This window comes from Eublepharis macularius, chromosome 3, assembly GCF_028583425.1.
Source record: "Eublepharis macularius isolate TG4126 chromosome 3, MPM_Emac_v1.0, whole genome shotgun sequence".
NCBI classification, from domain to species: domain Eukaryota; kingdom Metazoa; phylum Chordata; class Lepidosauria; order Squamata; family Eublepharidae; genus Eublepharis; species Eublepharis macularius.
In genome coordinates this window covers 51,616,077-51,638,035 of record NC_072792.1, presented here as the reverse complement: position 1 = coordinate 51,638,035, position 21,959 = coordinate 51,616,077, and the positions used below count along the sequence as shown (strand labels likewise).

The window sequence follows — 21,959 nt, the reverse complement described above, 5'->3', positions numbered from 1 at the left end:
ACTGTCATATACTCATGACATCAATCTGTACCAATGTTCATACACTCTTACCCAGGCTTCACACAAAAGGATGTTAACATTCTACTTTTATATTGCTGAAATGCATCACTATTTCACATCTCCTGAGGAATTCTATAGTTACAAAGTGTATATCTAAATTAGGAAAACCAGCCTCAAATCATAATCTAACACCTTTATCTTTTTTCTTAAAATCCCACAGAAGACTCTTCACCAATACCTATTAAAGTTCTTTATCCTCAAGACAATGAAGTTATAGAAGCAGAGATTGGTAAGAATGTTATTTCTTTAACAGCTGTAGTTTTGAAACCCGCTTTCTGTAATAAAGAAATACAAAGTAAAAAAAATATGGTTGTTGGGGGTTTTTCGGGCTGTATTGCCGTGGTCTTGGCATTGTAGTTCCTGACGTTTCGCCAGCAGCTGTGGCTGGCATCTTCAGAGGTGTAGCACCAAAAGACAGAGATCTCTCAGTGTCACAGTGTGGAAAAGATGTAGGTCATTTGTATCTACTCAGGAGGGGTGGGGTTGAGCTGAGTCATTCAGTAAGAGTTTCCCAGGGTGTGGAATGCTAATGGCGGGAGGCTTCACTGTCTCCTGAGGAGGTTCTTTTGCATATGGATTGGTGCTTGATGTGCTAATCTTCTCTGCAGGGCTATTGTCGGGTGTGGAGTGTTTTGTTGGCCTGGTGTTTTTCAGAACCGGAGCCCATGCTCTGTTCATTCTTAAGGTTTCTTCTTTCCTGTTGAAGTTTTGCTTATGCTTGTGAATTTCAATGGCTTCCCTGTGCAGTCTGACAAAGTAGTTGGAAGTGTTGTCCAGTATTTTGGTGTCCTGGAATAAGATACTGTGCCCTGTTTGAGTTAGGCTATGTTCAGCCACAGCTGATTTTTCAGGCTGTCCAAGTCTGCAGTGTTTTTCATGTTCTTTTATTCTTGTCTGGATGCTACGCTTTGTGGTCCCGATGTAAACTTGTCCACAGCTGCAGGGTATACGGTATACTCCTGCAGAGGTGAGGGGATCTCTGCTGTCTTTTGCTGATCGTAGCATCTGTTGTATTTTTCGGGTGGGTCTGAATACTGCTTGAAGGTTATGCTTTTCCATAAGCTTTCCCATCTGATCAGTAATTCCTTTGATATATGGCAAAAACACTTTTCCTGTAGGTGACTGTTTTTCCTTGGTTGTTTGATTCATCCTGGGTTTGATTGCTCTTCGGATTTCATTTCTGGAGTAGCCATTTGCCTGAAGTGCGTGGTTTAGATGATTAATTTCCTCATTGAGAAAGCGCGGCTCACATATCCGTCTTGCACGATCCACTAATGTTTTCATTATGCCTCTTTTCTGTCGGGGGTGGTGATTGGAGTTTTTGTGTAAGTACCGATCAGTGTGAGTTGGTTTCCTGTAGACCTTGTGACCTAACTGAAAGTTTGCTTTGCGGATGACCAAGGTATCCAGGAATGAGAGTTTTCCCTCACTTTCTTTCTCCATTGTGAATTGTATGTTCAGGTGGATGTTGTTGAGATGATTCAAAAACTCCCTCAATTCCTCCTCCCCATGGCTCCAAATGATGAATGTATCATCCACAAACCGGAACCAAACACTGGGTTTGTGGGGTGCTGATTCTAGAGCTGTTTTTTCAAAATGTTCCATGTAGAAGTTTGCTATAACTGGGCTGAGTGGGCTCCCCATGGCCACCCCATCCATCTGTTCATAGAATTCGTTGTCCCATTGGAAGTAACTGGTTGTCAGACAATGATGGAATAAGGCTGTTACATCCTCTGGGAAAATCTGATTAATCAGTGCAATAGTGTCTTTTACTGGAACCTTGGTAAACTAAAAGAATCTTCGAAACCACACAGGCGAACCGCATTTATGACCGTCTAGAACAGGCCCTCTTACGTGAGAGAATCCACACTACCCGCAGAGAACTTGCTGCCACAGACAAGGAGCTATTTTGCTTGCATATCAACACCAGCCATAAAATGAGAAGTCAGGATTGGGACAAGGTCGATAATCTCACCTACAGGAAGATGGAACAAGTGTTTACCAACCACACATCCAGACAGAAGCAGAAGTTTAACAAACTACAGGAAAAACGAAAGACAAGCCCAATGCTCGACAATGCACGCATTGTCATCAATCTGACAGACCGTCAACTCTCACCAGAAGAAACCTCCATCTTGGCAAAGGGAGGAAACTTTGCAGTCACCCCCACCAGAATTCCTGTGGAAGACATCATTGCAAATGTAGAAGCTGCCATCCGTCATCTACCTGAAGAGGAAGCTGAGGAAATAAGAGGAGAGACAGCCAGGATTCTACGAAAGGCAAAGCTTCCCACCAGCAATATAACACGCAAGGAGAGAAATGCCATCAAGACCCTCAATGCAGATCCAGACATCATCATTCTACCAGCTGATAAAGGCAATGCTACAGTGATCATGAAAACGGAGGAATACAAAAAGAAGATTAAGGAACTCCTGGACCCCTCCACCTACAAAAAACTAAAACGAGATCCCACTTGCAAAATCACCAGGCTAACAAATGCGCTGATCAAGAATTCCTCACTACATCCCGACATGCACAGAAAACTATGCAAGACTGAAGCACAGCCACCTAGACTATATGGACTCCCCAAAATACATAAAGATTCAGTCCCACTCCGACCCATTGTGAGTGCCATTGGTTCACCGACATATGAACTAGCTAGACATCTGGCAGATCTCCTGCAGGACCACATCGGGAAAACCTCGTCTTACATCAAAGATTCAGCAGATTTCATCAACAAAATCAGTTCTCTGAAACTCAATCCACAAGACATACTTGTCAGTTTTGGATGTTGTATCCCTGTTTACCAAGGTTCCAGTAAAAGACACTATTGCACTGATTAATCAGATTTTCCCAGAGGATGTAACAGCCTTATTCCATCATTGTCTGACAACCAGTTACTTCCAATGGGACAACGAATTCTATGAACAGATGGATGGGGTGGCCATGGGGAGCCCACTCAGCCCAGTTATAGCAAACCTCTACATGGAACATTTTGAAAAAACAGCTCTAGAATCAGCACCCCACAAACCCAGTGTTTGGTTCCGGTTTGTGGATGATACATTCATCATTTGGAGCCATGGGGAGGAAGAATTGAGGGAGTTTTTGAATCATCTCAACAACATCCACCTGAACATACAATTCACAATGGAGAAAGAAAGTGAGGGAAAACTCTCATTCCTGGATACCTTGGTCATCCGCAAAGCAAACTTTCAGTTAGGTCACAAGGTCTACAGGAAACCAACTCATACTGATCGGTACTTACACAAAAACTCCAATCACCACCCCCGACAGAAAAGAGGCATAATGAAAACATTAGTGGATCGTGCAAGACGGATATGTGAGCCGCGCTTTCTCAATGAGGAAATTAATCATCTAAACCACGCACTTCAGGCAAATGGCTACTCCAGAAATGAAATCCGAAGAGCAATCAAACCCAGGATGAATCAAACAACCAAGGAAAAACAGTCACCTACAGGAAAAGTGTTTTTGCCATATATCAAAGGAATTACTGATCAGATGGGAAAGCTTATGGAAAAGCATAACCTTCAAGCAGTATTCAGACCCACCCGAAAAATACAACAGATGCTACGATCAGCAAAAGACAGCAGAGATCCCCTCACCTCTGCAGGAGTATACCGTATACCCTGCAGCTGTGGACAAGTTTACATCGGGACCACAAAGCGTAGCATCCAGACAAGAATAAAAGAACATGAAAGACACTGCAGACTTGGACAGCCTGAAAAATCAGCTGTGGCTGAACATAGCCTAACTCAAACAGGGCACAGTATCTTATTCCAGGACACCAAAATACTGGACAACACTTCCAACTACTTTGTCAGACTGCACAGGGAAGCCATTGAAATTCACAAGCATAAGCAAAACTTCAACAGGAAAGAAGAAACCTTAAGAATGAACAGAGCATGGGCTCCGGTTCTGAAAAACACCAGGCCAACAAAACACTCCACACCCGACAATAGCCCTGCAGAGAAGATTAGCACATCAAGCACCAATCCATATGCAAAAGAACCTCCTCAGGAGACAGTGAAGCCTCCCGCCATTAGCATTCCACACCCTGGGAAACTCTTACTGAATGACTCAGCTCAACCCCACCCCTCCTGAGTAGATACAAATGACCTACATCTTTTCCACACTGTGACACTGAGAGATCTCTGTCTTTTGGTGCTACACCTCTGAAGATGCCAGCCACAGCTGCTGGCGAAACGTCAGGAACTACAATGCCAAGACCACGGCAATACAGCCCGAAAAACCCCCAACAACCATCGTTCTCCGGCCGTGAAAGCCTTCGACAATACATAAAAAAAATATGTTTCTCTTTGTGAGTTATGGAATTCTAGTCACCTAAGAAAACAGTCTTGAAGGACCAGAAAATAGTTTTATGGATAATTATAGACCTGTAATACTGTGTTCCTATTCTACCTTTATCCATGAGCTTGTAACTTGAGTGACCTGCTCTCCCAGCCTTGAGTTTTTCTTGGTAAGAGGGAACTATAAGTAATTAAAATAGTTCACTATTAAGTTTGCAGTTATAAAGCACTGTACTGCCTCCATTTTCAGAAGCTGTATACCTGTGAATACAAGACAGAGAGGACAATAGAGGTCTGTTACCTTCAGAGTCTGGCCATAAGCTTTCTGAGGCATCTCAGCTGCTATTGGAAATGGGATACTAAATTAAATGGATTTTTGGTCTGATCCATCGGGGCTCTTTCTAGGTTTCTATGACTCTTCTCACTAAATGTTGCTGTGAAGATGGTGAATAAAAATTAGGCACACTATCTTTAGCCATTAAAACCAAATGGAACTTTTACAGCTGTTTGAGAATTGTATCTAGCCTAGATCATATCAGACAGTAGTAGCTTTTTAGCTACAGTGTAGAGTGACAGTTCCCCCTATAGAGAAGTTTAAAGGAGATTACAACATGAAATTGTGGAACTAGAATTCATTAAAGGTTCAGGACAATGGACTTGCCAAGGCTAAATAGCAACATGGGATTCCTATTTCATTACAGATGCTAGTTTTCTGCACTTTCCACCTCTATGCACATCTCCTTGCTCTATTCCAGCTCATTATGTTTTTCATCCTGACTCCAAGTGACCCTTCTTGGTTACACCTTCTGATCTGAATATAAGGACTGATGGATCTTCATTCTTACTTGTTTCTGACACAGTGAATTTTGACTCACAAAAGCCTACGCTCTGGAACTAAGGTGCTACTGTATTCAAATGCTGTTCTGTAATTTTTAAGGTTTCTATGGATTCCTACTTTCAGGGTCTCCCAAGAATCTTTCGTGTAAGGCATTGCTTGGGCATCGAAAGCAAGACTTCGCGACAATCTTTTGGAACATCGCTGGTGACTATGATCAAGATATGGAGTTGTAAGTATTTAATAAGTAAAAAAGATTTTCAGAACTTGAACTGAGCCAGTCTGTTCTCACAAATGAGCACTAATGAGACTCTCTTTTCTAGATATATGGTTCCCAATGAAGGATATTATGCAGAGGCCGTATTACATATCAAGGAAGTCAGGAAAACAGACCTTAACATAAATTTTGAGTGTGTCATAGCAAATGATCTGGAGTCTAGAGCAGTCAATGTAACTTTACATTGCATCGAGCCGTGTGAAGGTGAAGTGCCTTTTAATCTTTTTTCCTCCACTTAAGCTCTGAAATAACAATGTCCTTTCAACAGGCAAAACCTTTAAAAATATCAGCTATGATTAAAGTGGCTGAAGGCAATAAGTATTACTTCAAGGCTATACTAATTATATGAGCACACTGCCAGCCCATTAGGGCCTAGCATCAGTCCCTTGGGAGAAGTTGGGTCGTGTGTCCTGAGCAGGGCTTTTTTTCAGCAGGAACGCTAAACGGAGTTCCAGAACCTCTTGAAAATGGTCACATGGCTGGTGGCCCCGCCCCCTGATCTCCAGGCAGAGGGGAGTTTAGATTGCCCTCCGCACTGCTCGGTGGCGCAGAGGGCAATATAAACTCCCCTCTGTCTGGAAATCAGGGCGCGGGGCCACCAGCCATATGACCATTTTCTCCGAGGGCAACCTCAGAGAAAATGGTGCTGTGTCTGTGCTTTAAAAGGGAAACGTTTGTGAAGCAGTGTCAACCTCTGAAAGAAGCCAGCAAGCTAGTGTTATACCAAGTCTTTTGTGCCTCACACCAGTGAAGTTCCTGTACAAAATCCTTTCTGTTTCTTCAGTTCAAACACCTGCCTACTTGCCTTTTGACTTTAACCTACCATAAATAAACCTTCTGTTACCTTTTGAACCTCAAAAAAAAACCCTTGAGGGAAGCTGACAAGTGTCCAACCTGTGTCAGGTGTCACTTGTAGCTTGGCTCTCAGTAGATTTTTTTTCTATCAGTAGCTGCAACTGAGAGCAAGAACTACATCAGAGGGAAGGCAGCCTAATCCTTTCCTTCCTCATCTTGTCATTGGCTTCTGAGAATTGCCATTCTCCCAGCTGCTTTTCTTCATGTGAAGGAAACATGCTGATTCCATATCTTTTAGTCTCATAAAATGGAAGACACAGCCTTGGTCGAGATTGTGGCTGTCATGTTACACTGCTATCAAAGTGGGGCCAATCATGTGAATAATTTCTTTTTAAAGAACATGCTCATTATGGATACTGATGTTAAAATGCCTTTGAATTAGGGTTACCAGGCCCCTCAACCTCTGGGTGGGGAATAGGGGCCTGGCACTTACCTTGGGGAAGAGGGGGTGTGCGTGCAAAGCATGCATGCCCCCTCCCCACAGGCATGATGACATCACTTCAGAAGTGACGTCATTGTGCAGCCCCTGGGAGCATGTCCAGGCTCTGCAGGGGCTCCAAACATGCCCGATCTGTGCTGAAACGGGCCTGTTTTTGAGGCGCTGCAGAGCGCAGGAGCGCTCCTGTGCTCCGCAGCACCTGAAAAACAGGCCTGATCCGTGGCAGAACGGGCCTGTTTTGGGGTGCTGCAGAGCACAGGAGTGCTCCAGCACTCCGCAGCACCTGGAAACGGGCCTGATTCATGCCAAAATGGGCCCATTTTGGGGCTCTGCAGAGCACAGGAGCTCTCCTGCGCTCCACAGTGCCCGAAAGCGAGCCCATTTTGCCATGGATCGGGCCCGTTTCCAGGTGCTGTGGAGCGCAGGAGCACTCCCATGCTCTGCAGCGGCCCCGCAGCTTGGAGGTGTAATATAGCTGCACCTCACTTTTCCTTGCATTTACACTAAAAATGTGCTGAGAAACAGACTGGTCAGCCCACAATGTCTAGTTGGTTGGTGCTGTCCATCCACAGATGCCTCAGATGCTTGCCAATTTTACCCATACTAATCCTATCTACCCCTTAGCTACAGAGATTTAACCAGACCAAACCAGGCCTATTTAGACTAATGAATCCTCTTATAAAGGAACTTCTCTCAGAACAAAAAAACCCCCAAACCTGCTTGTCCTCAAAAAAATTTCACACAGCTTTATAAAGTGAAAGAGGATGAATCAGTTTTAGTCAGAAAACAGCAACTGAAGGATTCTATATGTAGCTTTCCAATTATTGCCCCCTTAAAAGCCCAGCAACAAGAAAGCCAGTGGTTGTTGTGGGTTTTCCGGGCTGTATTGCCGTGGTCTTGGCATTGTAGTTCCTGACGTTTCGCCTGGCGAAAACCCACAACAACCATCGTTCTCCGGCCGTGAAAGCCTTCGACAATACAAGAAAGCCAGTCACTGGAAAATGTGAAAAATTCTGTTCTAGAAACAAATAGGTCCTGGCTGAGGAAACCTCTTTCTCCACAGATGACACAATGAAGTTTTTCTTGGCTCATCATAAAGATTGTGATGCAACAAAAAGAGACAATATGTTTATATTTGTAAGCTGCTTTGGGTTTCCAGTGGGAGAAAAATGAAGTACAAATATTGAAGTAAATAAACAAAAATTTTTGAGACAGAGTTCAAGATATTATCACGTTTGTAATTATAAACGAACACATTGTATTATGTATGCCTAAAAGATAATTTAGCTATGGAAGCAGCTGCTCTCTGTTCTCCAGATATGTGGGCCACATGCTTTGTGCCACATAAAACTTATAGGACATTAATAAAGACTGGCTCCATGTAAAGCTTTAATATTACAAGGACATGAATTGCAGTTATCACCGTCAGACCTGATGGAAAGATTTCTAGTTTTCTCACAAGGTGTAGGTGTGTTGGAGGTTCATTTGTAGTGGGGCTCACTGAAACACCTCAGGCTATAAGAGATCATCAGAAACTGAACACTACTGATCAGAGATGCCTTATTCAGCTTAGGGTTGCCAACTGCCTGGAGGGGGGGGAAAGGTTCTGTTCCATTAATAGAGGCTTTAATGAGATATTATTTACCAGCTGATATTATATAGCTGTATGCCATGAAAAGTTTCAGGTGCCTATTTACACACATTAAGCCTTTGTTTAAAAGGACAGGACATTTTTTTCCTGGCCACAAAAATTCTGCCTCATCACATGACCTATTAACTGTTGTCAGCACAGTCTCATCCTAGTTCTTATATTATCAATGGAATGCAACTGTGGGTTTAAAGTAAACCCTATGTTTTCTTTTCATCAGGTCACAAGAACACCTACCCAATTACAGGTTTTATTACCTTATTTGTTATTACAACCATCTTGATGGTACTTCCTAAGTTTTTTCTAGTTGATGTAGTCTTGTAGTATCAAAGACTATTTAACTGCACCAAATCTAAGGATGGTGACTAAGGAAGCAAAATTTGTGCAATGAGCTCAAAAGTTGTCGAATGATCTCTTCCACAGCCTTCTCAAGAAGCTGATGTCATCGCTGAAATGTTCATTTACTCTGGACTGCAGATTAGTAAGATCAGCAATATGGTATTGTCTTGTGACTTCAGATCATTATGACAGCAACCTGCACCTGCCATGGAATGTGATGATGGAACAATACAGAAGATCACTTGCAACACAGTAGCTTAGAGCTGTACTTTGGAAAAGTCTGTAAAAGGATTTAAAGCTCCCCATGGAACCTTGCAGTACACACTGGAATGTTATATCTATGGGGTAGTTTTCTTGGATAAGTGGTCAATTTTTCTCTCTTTCACAGTATAACACTGGGTGAAATATACTTTATTAAGAAGTCCCTTCCAGTGCAATCTGAAGCAGAATATGAATGACCCCTCTTTACTCCCCCACTGTGAGGCAGATTTTCCCACCAAAATTCAGTTTGCCTGCTTTGGCTGAGCAGCCCCAAGTACTGTGTTAATCCTTGTGGTTTGAAAGTCTGTTTGTCCCAGCCTGACAGTCAGGTATAATTTTGGCTTATTAGCCCTGCCCGGGAACTTGATGGGGAAGGAGCTCTCTTCCTTTTTGTTGGAAATGGCACTGGAGACCATCTAACGTTCAAAAGGAAATAGCTTTATTTAACAGGGATTGGATAGGTATAGTCAGGGAATTGAAGTGCTGAGGTAAAATTTTGTTGGTAGTACAGAATATACTTTTGAGTAACAGGCAAAATCGTTTTCTTGAAACTTAGTTTCTTATATTCTTGATCCTTAGCAGTGAGACGTGTTTTACTTAATACTTTAGTTATAGCAACAATGTTTCTTCACAGAGTTTCCTGTGACAGCTCAAGTTTCCTAGAGTTAGTTTAAAACTGTTTTCCCTTCACAACAGACCTAGGATTCTGAGACAAAACCCCTCTAGAAACTAAGAAGATATAACTCTTCTTCTTTTGGCTTGAAAAGGAGCCTAACCTACTACCCAGTCACTCTGGCCAAAACATACTCCCAGTTCTATGGTGTCTGTGTCAAGTGGGCTTCAGCTTCTGCTGACACTTATACTCAGAATTCTTAAATTGAATTCTTCTTCGGTACAGTGATATTACAGTAAAGGCAAAAGTTTCCTCTTCCCTCACTCCAGAGGGGTACCTATCTGACCTTCCCTGTCAGACTCACAAAACTCCTTCTCTAACAATCCTGACAGAAACCAACTATCAGCTCTTCAGCTAGGTTCTAACTGACCAATCAGAGAGGAGGGAACAACTTGCCACTCAAACTGTCCATTCCAGGCAATAGTTAACTCTTTCCCTCCCAGCTCTATGATGGCGCTGCACTTAGGAAACCACTTTTAAAGATCAGTTACACCCTTCTAAATCCACTGTAGTCAATGTCCATTAGATTTACAAGGGCATAGGATTACCTGATAGAACTCTATGCACACAGTCATATAGGGTGCCAGATCCTCACATTGGAAAGAGAATTTTACCATATTTTTGTACTCAAGGGGAATTAAAGGAAGCAAAGGAGTGGTAATGTTTTCTCCCCATGCATGGATCAGCCACTTGATGAATGGTCATGTGTATTTCACCTGATGTCACAATTAGACATGGCCACGAACCAAAAAAATTTACCGATCCAGAGGATTGTGGTTCGGTGCAGACCACGATCCTGAATAAATGATCTGCAATGATCATCTCCCATTCCCAAACTAGATCATGGATCGTGGAGCCTACAGCGGAGGGACACCCCGCTGTTCCCAGCGATACAGGAACAGTGGCTGATGCCAAGCTCAATTGTACTCTCAGTCTCTCTCCCCCAAGGCTAGCAAGTGGCAAGCAAGAGCTCTGTCCCACTCCACTGCTCGCAGAAAGTAAAACCCAGCCTGGAAGACCATGGCTATTTATAAGCATGGGTCCCATTCAGCAACACAGGAGGTCTGTGTTTGGCTGTCAGAGCTGCCTATAAGAGTTTGCAGGGATGAGATTGGAGTGCCCGTGGCTACAGAACACCCCCTTCCCCCTCCCTCCCCTCGGTGTCTTCTCCCAACTTGTGACTGCTTTGCTGCTCCATGGTTGGAAGGAAGCCCTGCTGATCAAGGAAAGCTGGGCTTCCATTCGGGTTTCCAGGGCAACAGAAGGAGGGCAAACAGAGTTCAGGCATTCCCCTGGCTCCGTTGCCAGGGGAATAGATTGCTGGCGCCTGAGTGTCTGGATCCCCGAACTGAGCCCGAACGCCCCGATCCAGGCCTCTCCTGACCACTGGATCATTGGCCATGGCCGATCACGATCCGCTGGGTCACAATTGCACGATTGCCATTATCGTGGGTTTTTTTCGTTCGTAATGCGGATCGTGTCCATCTCTAGTCACAATATAAAAGGGATGCATATTGCACAAATATTCTGAAAAAAGTCTCCTAAATGCCAGTATAAACATCTATGAAGTGCTTTAAATCTTTTTTACAGAATTTATATTTAATGTTCCTGCTTAAGAAATCCACCAGTCATCAAAGGGTCTTTTTATCCTGTACACAGCATGCAGGCTCTTCATCTTTGTGAAAAAAACTTGCATCTCTTCCTCATATTGTTTGTTTAATTTTATGTACGTTCTACCTCATGTGAGTGATACATTTCTGTGCAATGTAACAATTAATCAAATAAAACGTGTTGCCATATCCAATACATGCCTACTGAGGCAAAAGTAGCCGTTTGGCCTGACTCTCTTCACACTAACTTGGGAAATTATAGGAGTGAGAGGAGATTGTGAATATCTGCAATTTGGGACTAGGGATGAGCCAAACTCTGGGCATGAGGAAAAAATTTAGCAAGCTGGGAAATTTTTCTGTATGTACCAACAAACTCTTCACAGGCCAGGATACTGAAGACCGGATGGAGCTGGATATGCAGGAGGTGTGAAAAATACTTTTATAGCAAGTAATGCAAGTAATATGTTCCCACATGCACCAAAGGACCAATCACAGAGGATGGAGGAGGAAAGTGCTTTGAGCCGTACGTTAATCACTTTCTAGTGGCAGCCTTGTCCAGGGGGAGATGGTTCATAACTTATTTAAACTGCAAGCTGAAAATGTAGGAATTGGACTTGAAATATTCCTTATGGAGCCAGGTCCTGGGTTTTGGAGTGAGCATTAGCAGCAACAACAAAAGAATGTGGACAAATTGGAACGGGTGCAGAGGAGAGCAACCAGGATGATCAGGGGCCTGGAGATCAAGCCCTACGGGGAAAGACTGAGGGGCCTGGCAATGTTCAGTTGGGAAAAGTGGAGGTGGAGGGGAGACATGATTGTTATTTAAAAGGCTGTCATTTAGAGGAGGGAAGGGAGCTGCAACAGTTGTAAACTGATGAAACTCAAGTAATTCTTTGCTTAACAAGTAAGACACTTTAATGACATATGACCTTTCAGGAGATACATGCCTCTTCTCTGCTGGTTAAGAAAATTGCATTTGTGGACTGTGCATGTGGAAATGGGGCTGCAAGCTGGACCACTCATTCTGGTAGGCCACACCCGTTCAGAGAAGCTATTCCAGAGGAATGGACCATACTAACACACACCAACAAAAGCCTGTAACCTAGCTGTTGCCATACAGACAATCCTTAGAAAGAATACCACAAGAAAAAGGCTGTGTGAGGAATGTAATTGGTCCATGGGAGTATACCAGGATGTCAACATTGCCAATCCCTTGGTGGGGAGGGGGATACCCTGCCACTGGCCCCTGCCTCCCTACTCTGCTCACCTGGCCAGCAGGGTTGAAAGACATCTGGGTGGGAGGCACATGTGCAAAACGTATGTGATTCCACATTGTGACAGAAAATGATGTCATTTTCCAGTATGACTCAGAAGCTATGGTCGTACTGGGAGGGTGGGATGAATTGCTAAAAATTGCCCCCAAACATGGTGTTTGGGGGTGATTTTTAGTAAACTGCCCCCCAGTGCGATCTGTAGCTTCTGCATCACAATGAAAAATATTATTTTCCAGTGTGACGGGTGGGCGTGGGAGCATGTGCTCAGAAGGTAAGTACACACTGCCTCCAGGCAGAGGAACCTGGCAACCCTACAGGAGGTGTGGTTCAATAAGCTGCCAAAGAAATTCCTAGACTGGAATAACAGTCTTATTCTTGAAGAATTGCAAATCTTGTCCGTCTTATCTATAGCTATCTCAATAGCATAGGTCAGTCTATAGCTGTAAAACATACATGTTTCAACAGCTCCTTAGTCAGAATGGCTCCTTAGTCCTAAAGTTACTGAAATCACATGCCGCTTATAGGGCCAGGGTCAGGCAATTGTCTAGGGCGCCAGGGGAGGAGGGTGTCGCCCAGCCTAGGCCTCCCCCTTCCACCAGCCTACCCGCCTACAGTGTCAGGGTCCTTCATGGCAAGCAGGAGCACCAGAAGGTGCTCTTGGGCAGCAACATTATTTGCTGCCTAGGTTGCCATAAGTACTTGGGCTGTCGCTGATAAGGGCCCAACTAGACATTACAATTTTTAAACATTTCCCTTTGTCAGATGACAGCTACTGGACCCTAATTTTCCCAAGTTCCACAGGAGCCGGATTCAAGTTCAGACCACGAGGGGAGGTGCTTGCTTCAGCATGTCTCCCCGCTCCGCTTGTGTTGTTTTCCAAAACTGAAATGGCCCAGGGCACTATTTTCCCTATTGGTGCACTGCACAGTGAGGGGAACGAGACTTTACGTTTTAAACATGTAACGTTTAGCTTGGATGTTGTTTTGCTAGAAATGAAGCCAATCAATTGAGGATGAATCTGCACTGGATACTGTTTCCTGAGAAGAAGAACCTTTAGAGGTCACACTGCACCTTATCCCAGTTGTATTCCTGATCAGCACTCTACTTTTGCATTCTGTTACAGGGTAGTTAGTGCAAGATGGACTCGTGCCACAAGTAAATTGGATACTCTGTATCAAGAAGCATTTGGCTCCCCACAGACATCAAAGTAGTTGGTCTCCCATTATGACTGATTCCTGGTTCCTTGAAATATATTTGTAATTTGTCAGGAATGCATCAGCTCCATTCTCTCCATAGTATGGTTATCTGTAGCAATCAAGAACCAAAATGTTGTGTTTTGGCACAACCATCTTCAAGCAGGTTGTGAATAGATACAAAATGAATAATACAGGGAAGCCCATCTCCCTAAGCTCAGATAACAGTGAGTTTACTGGGAACGAGTGATTGGTTCTCCGCATCAGAGGCCCAAGCTCCTGCAAACCATTCCAACCAAGTTAATCGAGCTATAGAATTTAATTAAAAGCAGCCAGAAGAAAACAGGAAGGTGGACTGTGAGGGCGGGGTCTTAGTTTCTTTGCATACAATGATCAGTAGTGGCCAATGAATCAACAAGCCCAGAAAGATTTCTTGCATATTTCTGGCTTTCTGTGTATATTGGCAGATGCAATGACTGCCATTGAGAAGAGAATACAAAAGGGCTGGAGGCTGATAATCCTGATGACCCAATTTCTGACCACGAGTGACCATTTTGCATATGAGCACCAGATTGCCTTCTACAATGTCCACATCCAAAACAACACAAAAGTGATTCTGTTAGAAATGGAGAGAATTGAAGACTACACACAACTTCAAGAATCTCTCAGGCATCTCATTAATTGGCAAGGAACAATCAAATGGAAAGAAAAATATATGCACCACCCATTCTCACTTGATTTTGCATTCTGGAAACAAGTGAGATACCAAATGCCAGTGAGGCATAACCCTTTGGTCATTAATCCCTTTGGATGTGTTTCTTTGTAAAATGATCTGCATTTTATTTCTGAAGGAATTGTGTTTTTTGTTTCAAATACTGCAGACCTGTTCCCTTCTTTTTTCAAATTTCAATGGAAAAAGCAAAGCCTTGATTTCTAATAAAGAGAATCATAGACTTATGGTGCTTCTTTGTTTTCGGGTCCTCCCTTAAAAACAACACCTTAACTTGAGCTTCAAGAACGCTGTGGTTGTTTTGTAACATGTGCTGTTAGATATGGCCAGCAGGTGGTGCTCTAACACAAATCCCTGCCTAGTCAAGTCCACTAAATGAGCTTTCTCAATTTTATAGGCCCTTTTGATTTTTTAAAAATCCTACATGTCCATATGAATTCCTATTTCGCGTTATCTATGTTTGGCAGCCAATATTCTCTGAAATATACATCCCCAAATACGCTAGGCATCAACTTCTCGGTTAGCTTAAGATCTTTTGTTTATGTATTTATTGAACAAATTGTTATGCTACCTCTTCAGGGGTTCCTTCTGTGGTGAATAAACCTAACGTCTCTTGACTTCTCTTACTTTTTGGGGGGTTTATACATATAATCATTGGCTGATTCTGCACACGTTGGATAATGCACTTTCAATGTACTTTATCAATCGTTTGAGGTGGATTTTTTGTTCCACGCACAAAAAAATCAGTTCCAAATGATCTATAAAGAGGATTGGAAGTGCATTATCCAAAGTGTGTGGAATCACTCTATATTGGTCTTAGCAGGAAAACTAGTGATTTTTTAAAGGTAATTTCTTTTTCCGACTCAAATTCTCCCCTCTTATGATACCATTTACCCAATCAGATGAACAGTGAAATTTAACCCTCTCCAGCATCGTGGTCTCGATCCTAATCCCTTCCCACCTCAGCTTCTATATATGTAAGTTTTAAAATTGGATCTTAGCTCTTCGATTCCTCTAGCTGAGTTGTAAGGGTTGAATGCGCAGTCTTTGAAACCGACCAATTTGGATCCTTCCCCGCCTCCTTTCTTTCAATGGAAAGAAAACGGCAAGGAATTCCTACCTGTATCGCTGACGCTGGCAGACGTTGTGGGAGGTTAACCCTCCACACCTCCTCCTGTTCAACACGGAGCAAAGTTCGACCCCATCCTCCAATTCGTCTCGGCCACTGAGCCCCCTGCCGATAGGAGCCCGGTATTGCCGCTTCGGGTAGAAACTGCGGGTGGAAAAGGACTGAAAGCGAGAGCGTTTCCTCTTTGCTGGTGCTTCATCTCCCTCGCCACATTCCCTTTCCTCTAAGCTCTCTCGCTGAGAGGAAGTCCCGTTTCTCTTCTTAACCGGGACTCGCCGTTTTACACGCCCAACTCTGTCGTTGGTTTAAGGTAAAGTGCCGTTTATTTTATTTTATTTTGGGGGAGTTCGATGATGCACCTGAAATAGCCCGCCCGGGAGCGGGCGCTGTTTGCTGCGGTGGGAGAAACAGGTTCACACTGGCCGTTCCAGGACGTGAAAACGCCGCGGGCCGGTGGAAGATGAAGCCCGCCCGCCGCAGTTAAGTCTGGAGTCTCCGCATGCCTGAGAAGCGGGAAGCCTCCAGCGCACGTCTGATGCGCCGCACTTGTGGCGGCCTCAGGGCTTTGTATTGTGTGAATCGGCTAGCGATGTGCGCATTTTAAAGCCTGACCAGAGCTCAACGACTTACCTGCCGGAGGTCTGCTGCACCCAGGACTTCCCGTACACTACCGGTCTGACTCCAATCACTGATTAGAGTATATTTAAAGTGGTTTAAAGATTTAAGCGCTGCACCCCTAATAAAGAAACAATGCTCAGAGGTGCTCAGTTTTTTTAAAAAAAAGCATAGTAAAGAAAATAGCAAAAAGACTCACTTCCTCCTAGTTCCTGGGCTGTTTTTTTTAAAGTTTATTGACTTTACGCAGGAGCCTTGTGTAGCGGAAGGGGGGAATATCAAATCACCAAGACTTCTTCTGCCATGGCAGTTATCAAGCTGCCATGACCGTTGAAAACTGACTTGATAAAACTATGGAAATTAGCAATTATTCTTCAGTCAGAAATGTTTTAGTGAGGATAGATTCTTAAGGATGTAAAATTCTTCTGGAATCCATGATATTTCAGGTTGTATCTTTATGAAGGTGAATATCTAGGGTCCTCCTGAGCTTGCTTAGCTTACGTACAGAATTTTGATATATATTTTTTTCAGATTGTTTGGTTTTAAGAAAACCCTGTTGGTCCATACGATCAGGTTCATTCAGATCAGGGAGTCCCCAGCATTATGTTGAGTTGCCTCTAGTTTTTACATTCTGGTAACAGAAACATCCATTTGTGCGAACTAGGGTTGATCTGTTGTGCTCAGCAATAATGTTTGCTATCAAAACATAACATGATGCTTTTCAACACACCTTAGGGTTGTTCAGTTAATGCTACAGCACTTTGAATAAAACTGAAGCATCGCGATTGCCAGGTGAGGTGCTAATGACTTCAGAAGGAAATGGCTGCTCAGTGCCCACAAACATGATATGTTATCACATCCTATAAAGTGTATTTAGGAATGTTGTTTAAGGCTGTAGTTCTGGGCACATTTAATAGGGAATAAGTAAACCCTGTTGGACAAAATGGATTGTACATCACATAGATGAACCTTTACTCACAGCAAGTGAAAGATACCAAATGTTAATGATGTAAGCCTTAAGGACATCACAGTTATGATGAACAGTTAGGATGAACTGAGGAGTCCCAAGTTTTTGTATGCTGTTGAGTTTTATTTATACCCCTACCTTTCTGCTTGCAAAAGATCGACACCTGGTATAAAGAAAAAGGCTTTGCTAGAACAAGAGAGAAGTGGTGAAGTATATCATAGTTGTGAAGAAAATAAGAGTGAGTTTTGTAAGAACACAGGCTATGACATGGAAGTCCAATTAGATACTCAAAGAGAGTGTCACGCTGTGATTCAGTGGTGCTTTGAATGCACAAGATCCCAGGTTCAATTCCTGGTTTAAATTGTTTCCAGTGTGTTAGCCAGACCTTGAAGAGCCATTGCCAACAAGAGCAGACAAAACTGAGCTAGATCAGCCAATGGCTGATATGTTTGAAGGTCAATTTGGCTTAGTATTGTGAAGTGATTAGATTCAAGTTCCACTCTGCCATGGAAGCTCCAGTCACACACACACACACACACACTGTCAGGCTAAATAACCTCGCAGAGTGGTGTGTGACAGAGAGAGTAATTCAATATGGACTGGCATGGAGTATAGTAAGAAAGTAGCCAGTGAGTTATCTTCTGTTTTGTGCACTCCCCCCCCCCCAAGACAGTACCCAGTAAGAATTTAAAGTGACTTTCACCCCTCAATAGAAGACAAAGTGCTAGCCTTGTCTATTTTTTTGAGGTAAAAAACAATTCTCCTCAAGCCTCCCTGCTTTGTTGCCACGACACAGGTGACCTGCTGTGTGGTTTTTACAATCTTGAATTAAACACTGGATTGTTCTGCAGTGGCTATCTGATGAGGAGAATTTAAGAAGAGCCTCATTCTGTTCTCCTGTGAGAAATTTAATTCCTCCCTGTATCCCCCTCTCTATGCTATATCCTCATTCCTGGCAGCCCCCATATCCTCTCTGCTTTCCATGGTTCTCCTTCCCACCAACCAACCTTCCCTGCCCCTCCATCCTTCAGCTTTATTTATTATTTATTTAGCCTGCCTTTCTCCTTAGTGGGAACCCAAAACAGCTTATATTGTTTTTCTCCCCTCCATTTCAACCTCACAAGAACCCTGTGAGTTAGGTTACATGGAGAGTGAATGACTGGCCCAAGGTTATCCATTCCTGGCAGAGTGAGAATTCAAATCGGAGTTTCCCAGATTCTAATCTGAAACTCACTACATCACACTGACTTTCATGTGGTGGCTGCTGGTGAATAGTAGTGAGTCACTTGGTGATTGCTACTGGGCCTGGTTGGGCTACCATAAGTCATGTGGTAGTGAGTACCCTGGTGGTTGCTGCCAGTGAATCCTCTGTCCAGGGCTGGAAGGTGAGGAGCAGGGGTGAACTGGGAGGCCAAAAAAGCCCTGGAAAGGGCCCTGCCCACTCCCCCTGCCTTCTACTGACAGAAACCCAGGGTCTGAAGGTTATGGCTGCCTAGCAACCTCCACAATAGCCACTGAAAGCATTTGTTTCTTAAAGGTACAGGCGCTGCTTTTATTATTGGGACGGGGTTAACCCCAATATAATTTTTTTTAAGATCAGATTTTTCTGCAGACCGCAGTCATTTTTCAAGTTTGTTTTAAGATCTATTTTGTCTGTTGTTGGCTCCAGTCTCTGAATTTAAGTTTCCACAGATGGGTTCATATGGAAAGTTAAATATACTGATGATTGACCCCTGCTTAATAGATATGTGAAGTAAAATGTCCAAAGACTGGGAAATGCTACTTCTAGAACTGAACCCCACTTGCTAATTGGGGTTTATCTAAGAATGAATACCCCTTTTCCTAAGGATAGTTTCTTGCATGTCCTATTGTTTTTAGCAGAACATGCTTTGAAGCATGTGTGGGGATTTTCAGTCTAGAAGATATTTAAAAAACATAACAGTAGTACTGATATTCAGTATAGTCGTTCTTCCAAAAAAGTGAATAAGTATGAAATTATTAAAGAAATCCTTAGAAACGAGCAGTCTATAGTTACCACCACGTTTTTGCAAATATTCTTTCTGTTATGCACCACTGTAACTTTCCAGTTAAAATTCCTTCTCAAACGCTCTTACTTGTGTGAACAAAATCCTGGGTCTGTATGTTCTTTTAAACTGAAAGCAAAAAGCCTTATATGTATCTTGAGATCCCGGCTGCTGATTTGTTTCTAGATCCAGTTCACGGTGTTGGTGCTCACCTTTAATATTCGTCATGATCTAGGGCTCACATACTTGGAAGGCTGCCTCTCCCTGCATGTTCCTGTGCAGTAGCTTTGTTCTTCTCAGCCAGGTCTGCTGCTGTTAGTACCCCCCGTGTCCAAGGCACATTTAGCAACAGTCTGGGATCAAGCCTTTTCAGTGGCTGCCCCATCACTCCGGAACAGCCTCCCCGAAGAAGTCAGGACTCGTAGCCTCCTGGCTTTCCAACAAGCCTGCAAAACAGAGGTGCTTCACAGAGCTGTTGGAACAATGTGAGGCCAGACTGGGCAAAGGGGGGCTACCCTGCTGGGGCGGGGGTGAGTCAGTGCTCTTAGATTGGTTTTGATGTTTTTTAAATCTGTTATTTTAATGTTTGATTTACAATACTTTTTTTATATTGCTATGACCCACCTTGGATCCTGAGATGCTCAACAGAAAGGTGGGCTTATAAAAAATTTAAATAAATATTTTTCAGAGAAGAAGATACAACTACATTTATCTGAAAATGTATTTTGGAAGCCTGTCAGTTTTGCTACTGCTGTGCCTTGGTATTGTCAGTTCAGGTAAGATTGATTTACCCTTCTGTCTCTCTTTTTCCAAATAACATATAACAAGCTAAGATGCATCAGATAAGTCAAAACTCCAATTCAGCATCTAAACTTCTGTAAAATTGTCAAGGTTTTTTTTTTTTGCATTGTATGAAAAGTTGTTGCTTAGTTACTGTGGAGCATATGGCTATCTTTTCTAAAGTGATTGTGGAGAAAATGCATTTTTGCAGCATTAAAATACAGCATGGGACACTCCCCATCTTGGTACCAAGTACTGGGACAGTTTGCATTCTTTGCCTTGTTATTTTGTGAGCATCTTGGGCACCTGTTGGCTAGTGTCTGTGTCATTGCTGCTGATGGCCAATGCAAATTCTACCAACTGCTTGCAACATTTTGTGCCTTTACGAAGCAAAAAAAATCTTAAAGAAATATTAGTAACCCCAATACTACCTCTAATTAATGGTTTAATCTTCTTACGCTGCAGATTTTATGACTCTCTTTTGAATGCAACAAAAGGCTTGGACACTAGCAAGGACCTCTGCGTCCCTCTCTCAACTTGTAATGCCATTTTGTGTGATTTTTTTTTCTCATAGAAGAATAGTGTATGTTTTAAAATATAGTTATCTGAAGACTGGTATCTCCTCTTTCTGCTCCATGATTGTTCATTCCTCTTTTTAACAATAAAAGAGGGGAAAGTAGAAAGGACATTGAGAGTTACATGAGGATAAGATATTTCAGGCCTAGTAATAGCATACCTCTAAGAATAAACTGCATTCATTTGCTGTGACCTGGAAATACTGTACTGATGTCTCTCCCCACCTTCCCACAACTTTTATGAAGGTGAACTTTGTTTAATCCGCTCCTCCATTAACATACTTGAAGAAGAACATTTCTCAAATTGTTGTCCTACTGGAAAGCAAGATGAAGGATATAATGTAACCTGGCATAGAGAAAAAGAAGGAAAACGGACATTAATTCAACAAGGAAGAAGAATAGTTTTAAATGGGACTTCTTTGCAATTTTGGCCAGCTGTGCTAAATGACACAGGGAAGTATATATGCACTCTCAGGTAGGTATGATGCAGGGATCATTCTTTGCATTTAGAAAGAAGCACCATCCTTGTATGTCTTTGATTTTACCAGGTCCTGCAGACAAAGTCAAGCTTGTGCTTGACTCTCATGTACAAATTAGTGAGTCTTAAATATGCTTAACTTTGCTTTTATTTCCATCTCCAGTGGAACACTATCCTGTCTTAAAACTGCTACTGCTACTGCCAGTGCAGTCCTAAGCAGAGTTACACCCAACACCCAACAATGGGCTTAGAAGCATGTAATTATGTTTAGGATTACACTGTGTTCGGAACATGGACTACATACGGTCCAACAGATACTTGGAAGGAGGCCCTTTTGGACAAAGAGAAATTAACTTCTTAGTAAGGATCCTAGGATTGGGTAGTTGGTCTTCCAGGAAGTGATCTTGTTTAGTGTTCTTTCCTATGTCCAGAGGAAGATCAACAGGAATCTATTAATTTAAAAATTACCCAGCTTGTCTCCAAGCAAATAACTATCTTGTGCAAAATGAATGTGGAAGACTGTGGGCTCATAGAGTTGAGATTGCACTTCTTAGTAATAGAAGGTCAGTTGCAACTTCATAGCATGAGTTAAGTATCTGAATTGCAAAATGTGAAAGTCAGTTGAAGTTAGTGACTTGATTTGCCATGATGGGAAAGGAACGCTGAAGTAAGAAGACCAAGGGGAAACATCAGGGAGGTTTATAAAATTAAAAGAAGAGAACCCGCAAGGATTTGCAGTGGCATTTTCCTTCCCCCCACTATTTCCTCTTGCCCTTTCCTGAAAGCTTCCATAATCTCTCCCCTTTTCATGTTTCTTTCTCTCCTTCCCATCCACCAGCCAACCTACCTTTATCTTTATCTTCCCTCCT

The 21,959-nt window shown here is 42.9% G+C and overlaps 1 protein-coding gene across 1 annotated transcript in view; it reads left to right on the top strand.

Moving 5' to 3' along the window:
• IL18R1 (interleukin 18 receptor 1) overlaps positions 1-21,959 on the top strand; it is a 78,775-nt gene that overhangs the window by 30,111 nt on the left and 26,705 nt on the right. Inside the window, exons 6-9 of the mRNA XM_054974367.1 lie at positions 221-289; positions 5,350-5,455; positions 5,547-5,704; positions 8,663-8,727. Coding sequence (XP_054830342.1) covers positions 221-289; positions 5,350-5,455; positions 5,547-5,704; positions 8,663-8,727 — 398 coding nt within the window. The remainder of the gene's footprint in view (positions 1-220; positions 290-5,349; positions 5,456-5,546; positions 5,705-8,662; positions 8,728-21,959) is intronic.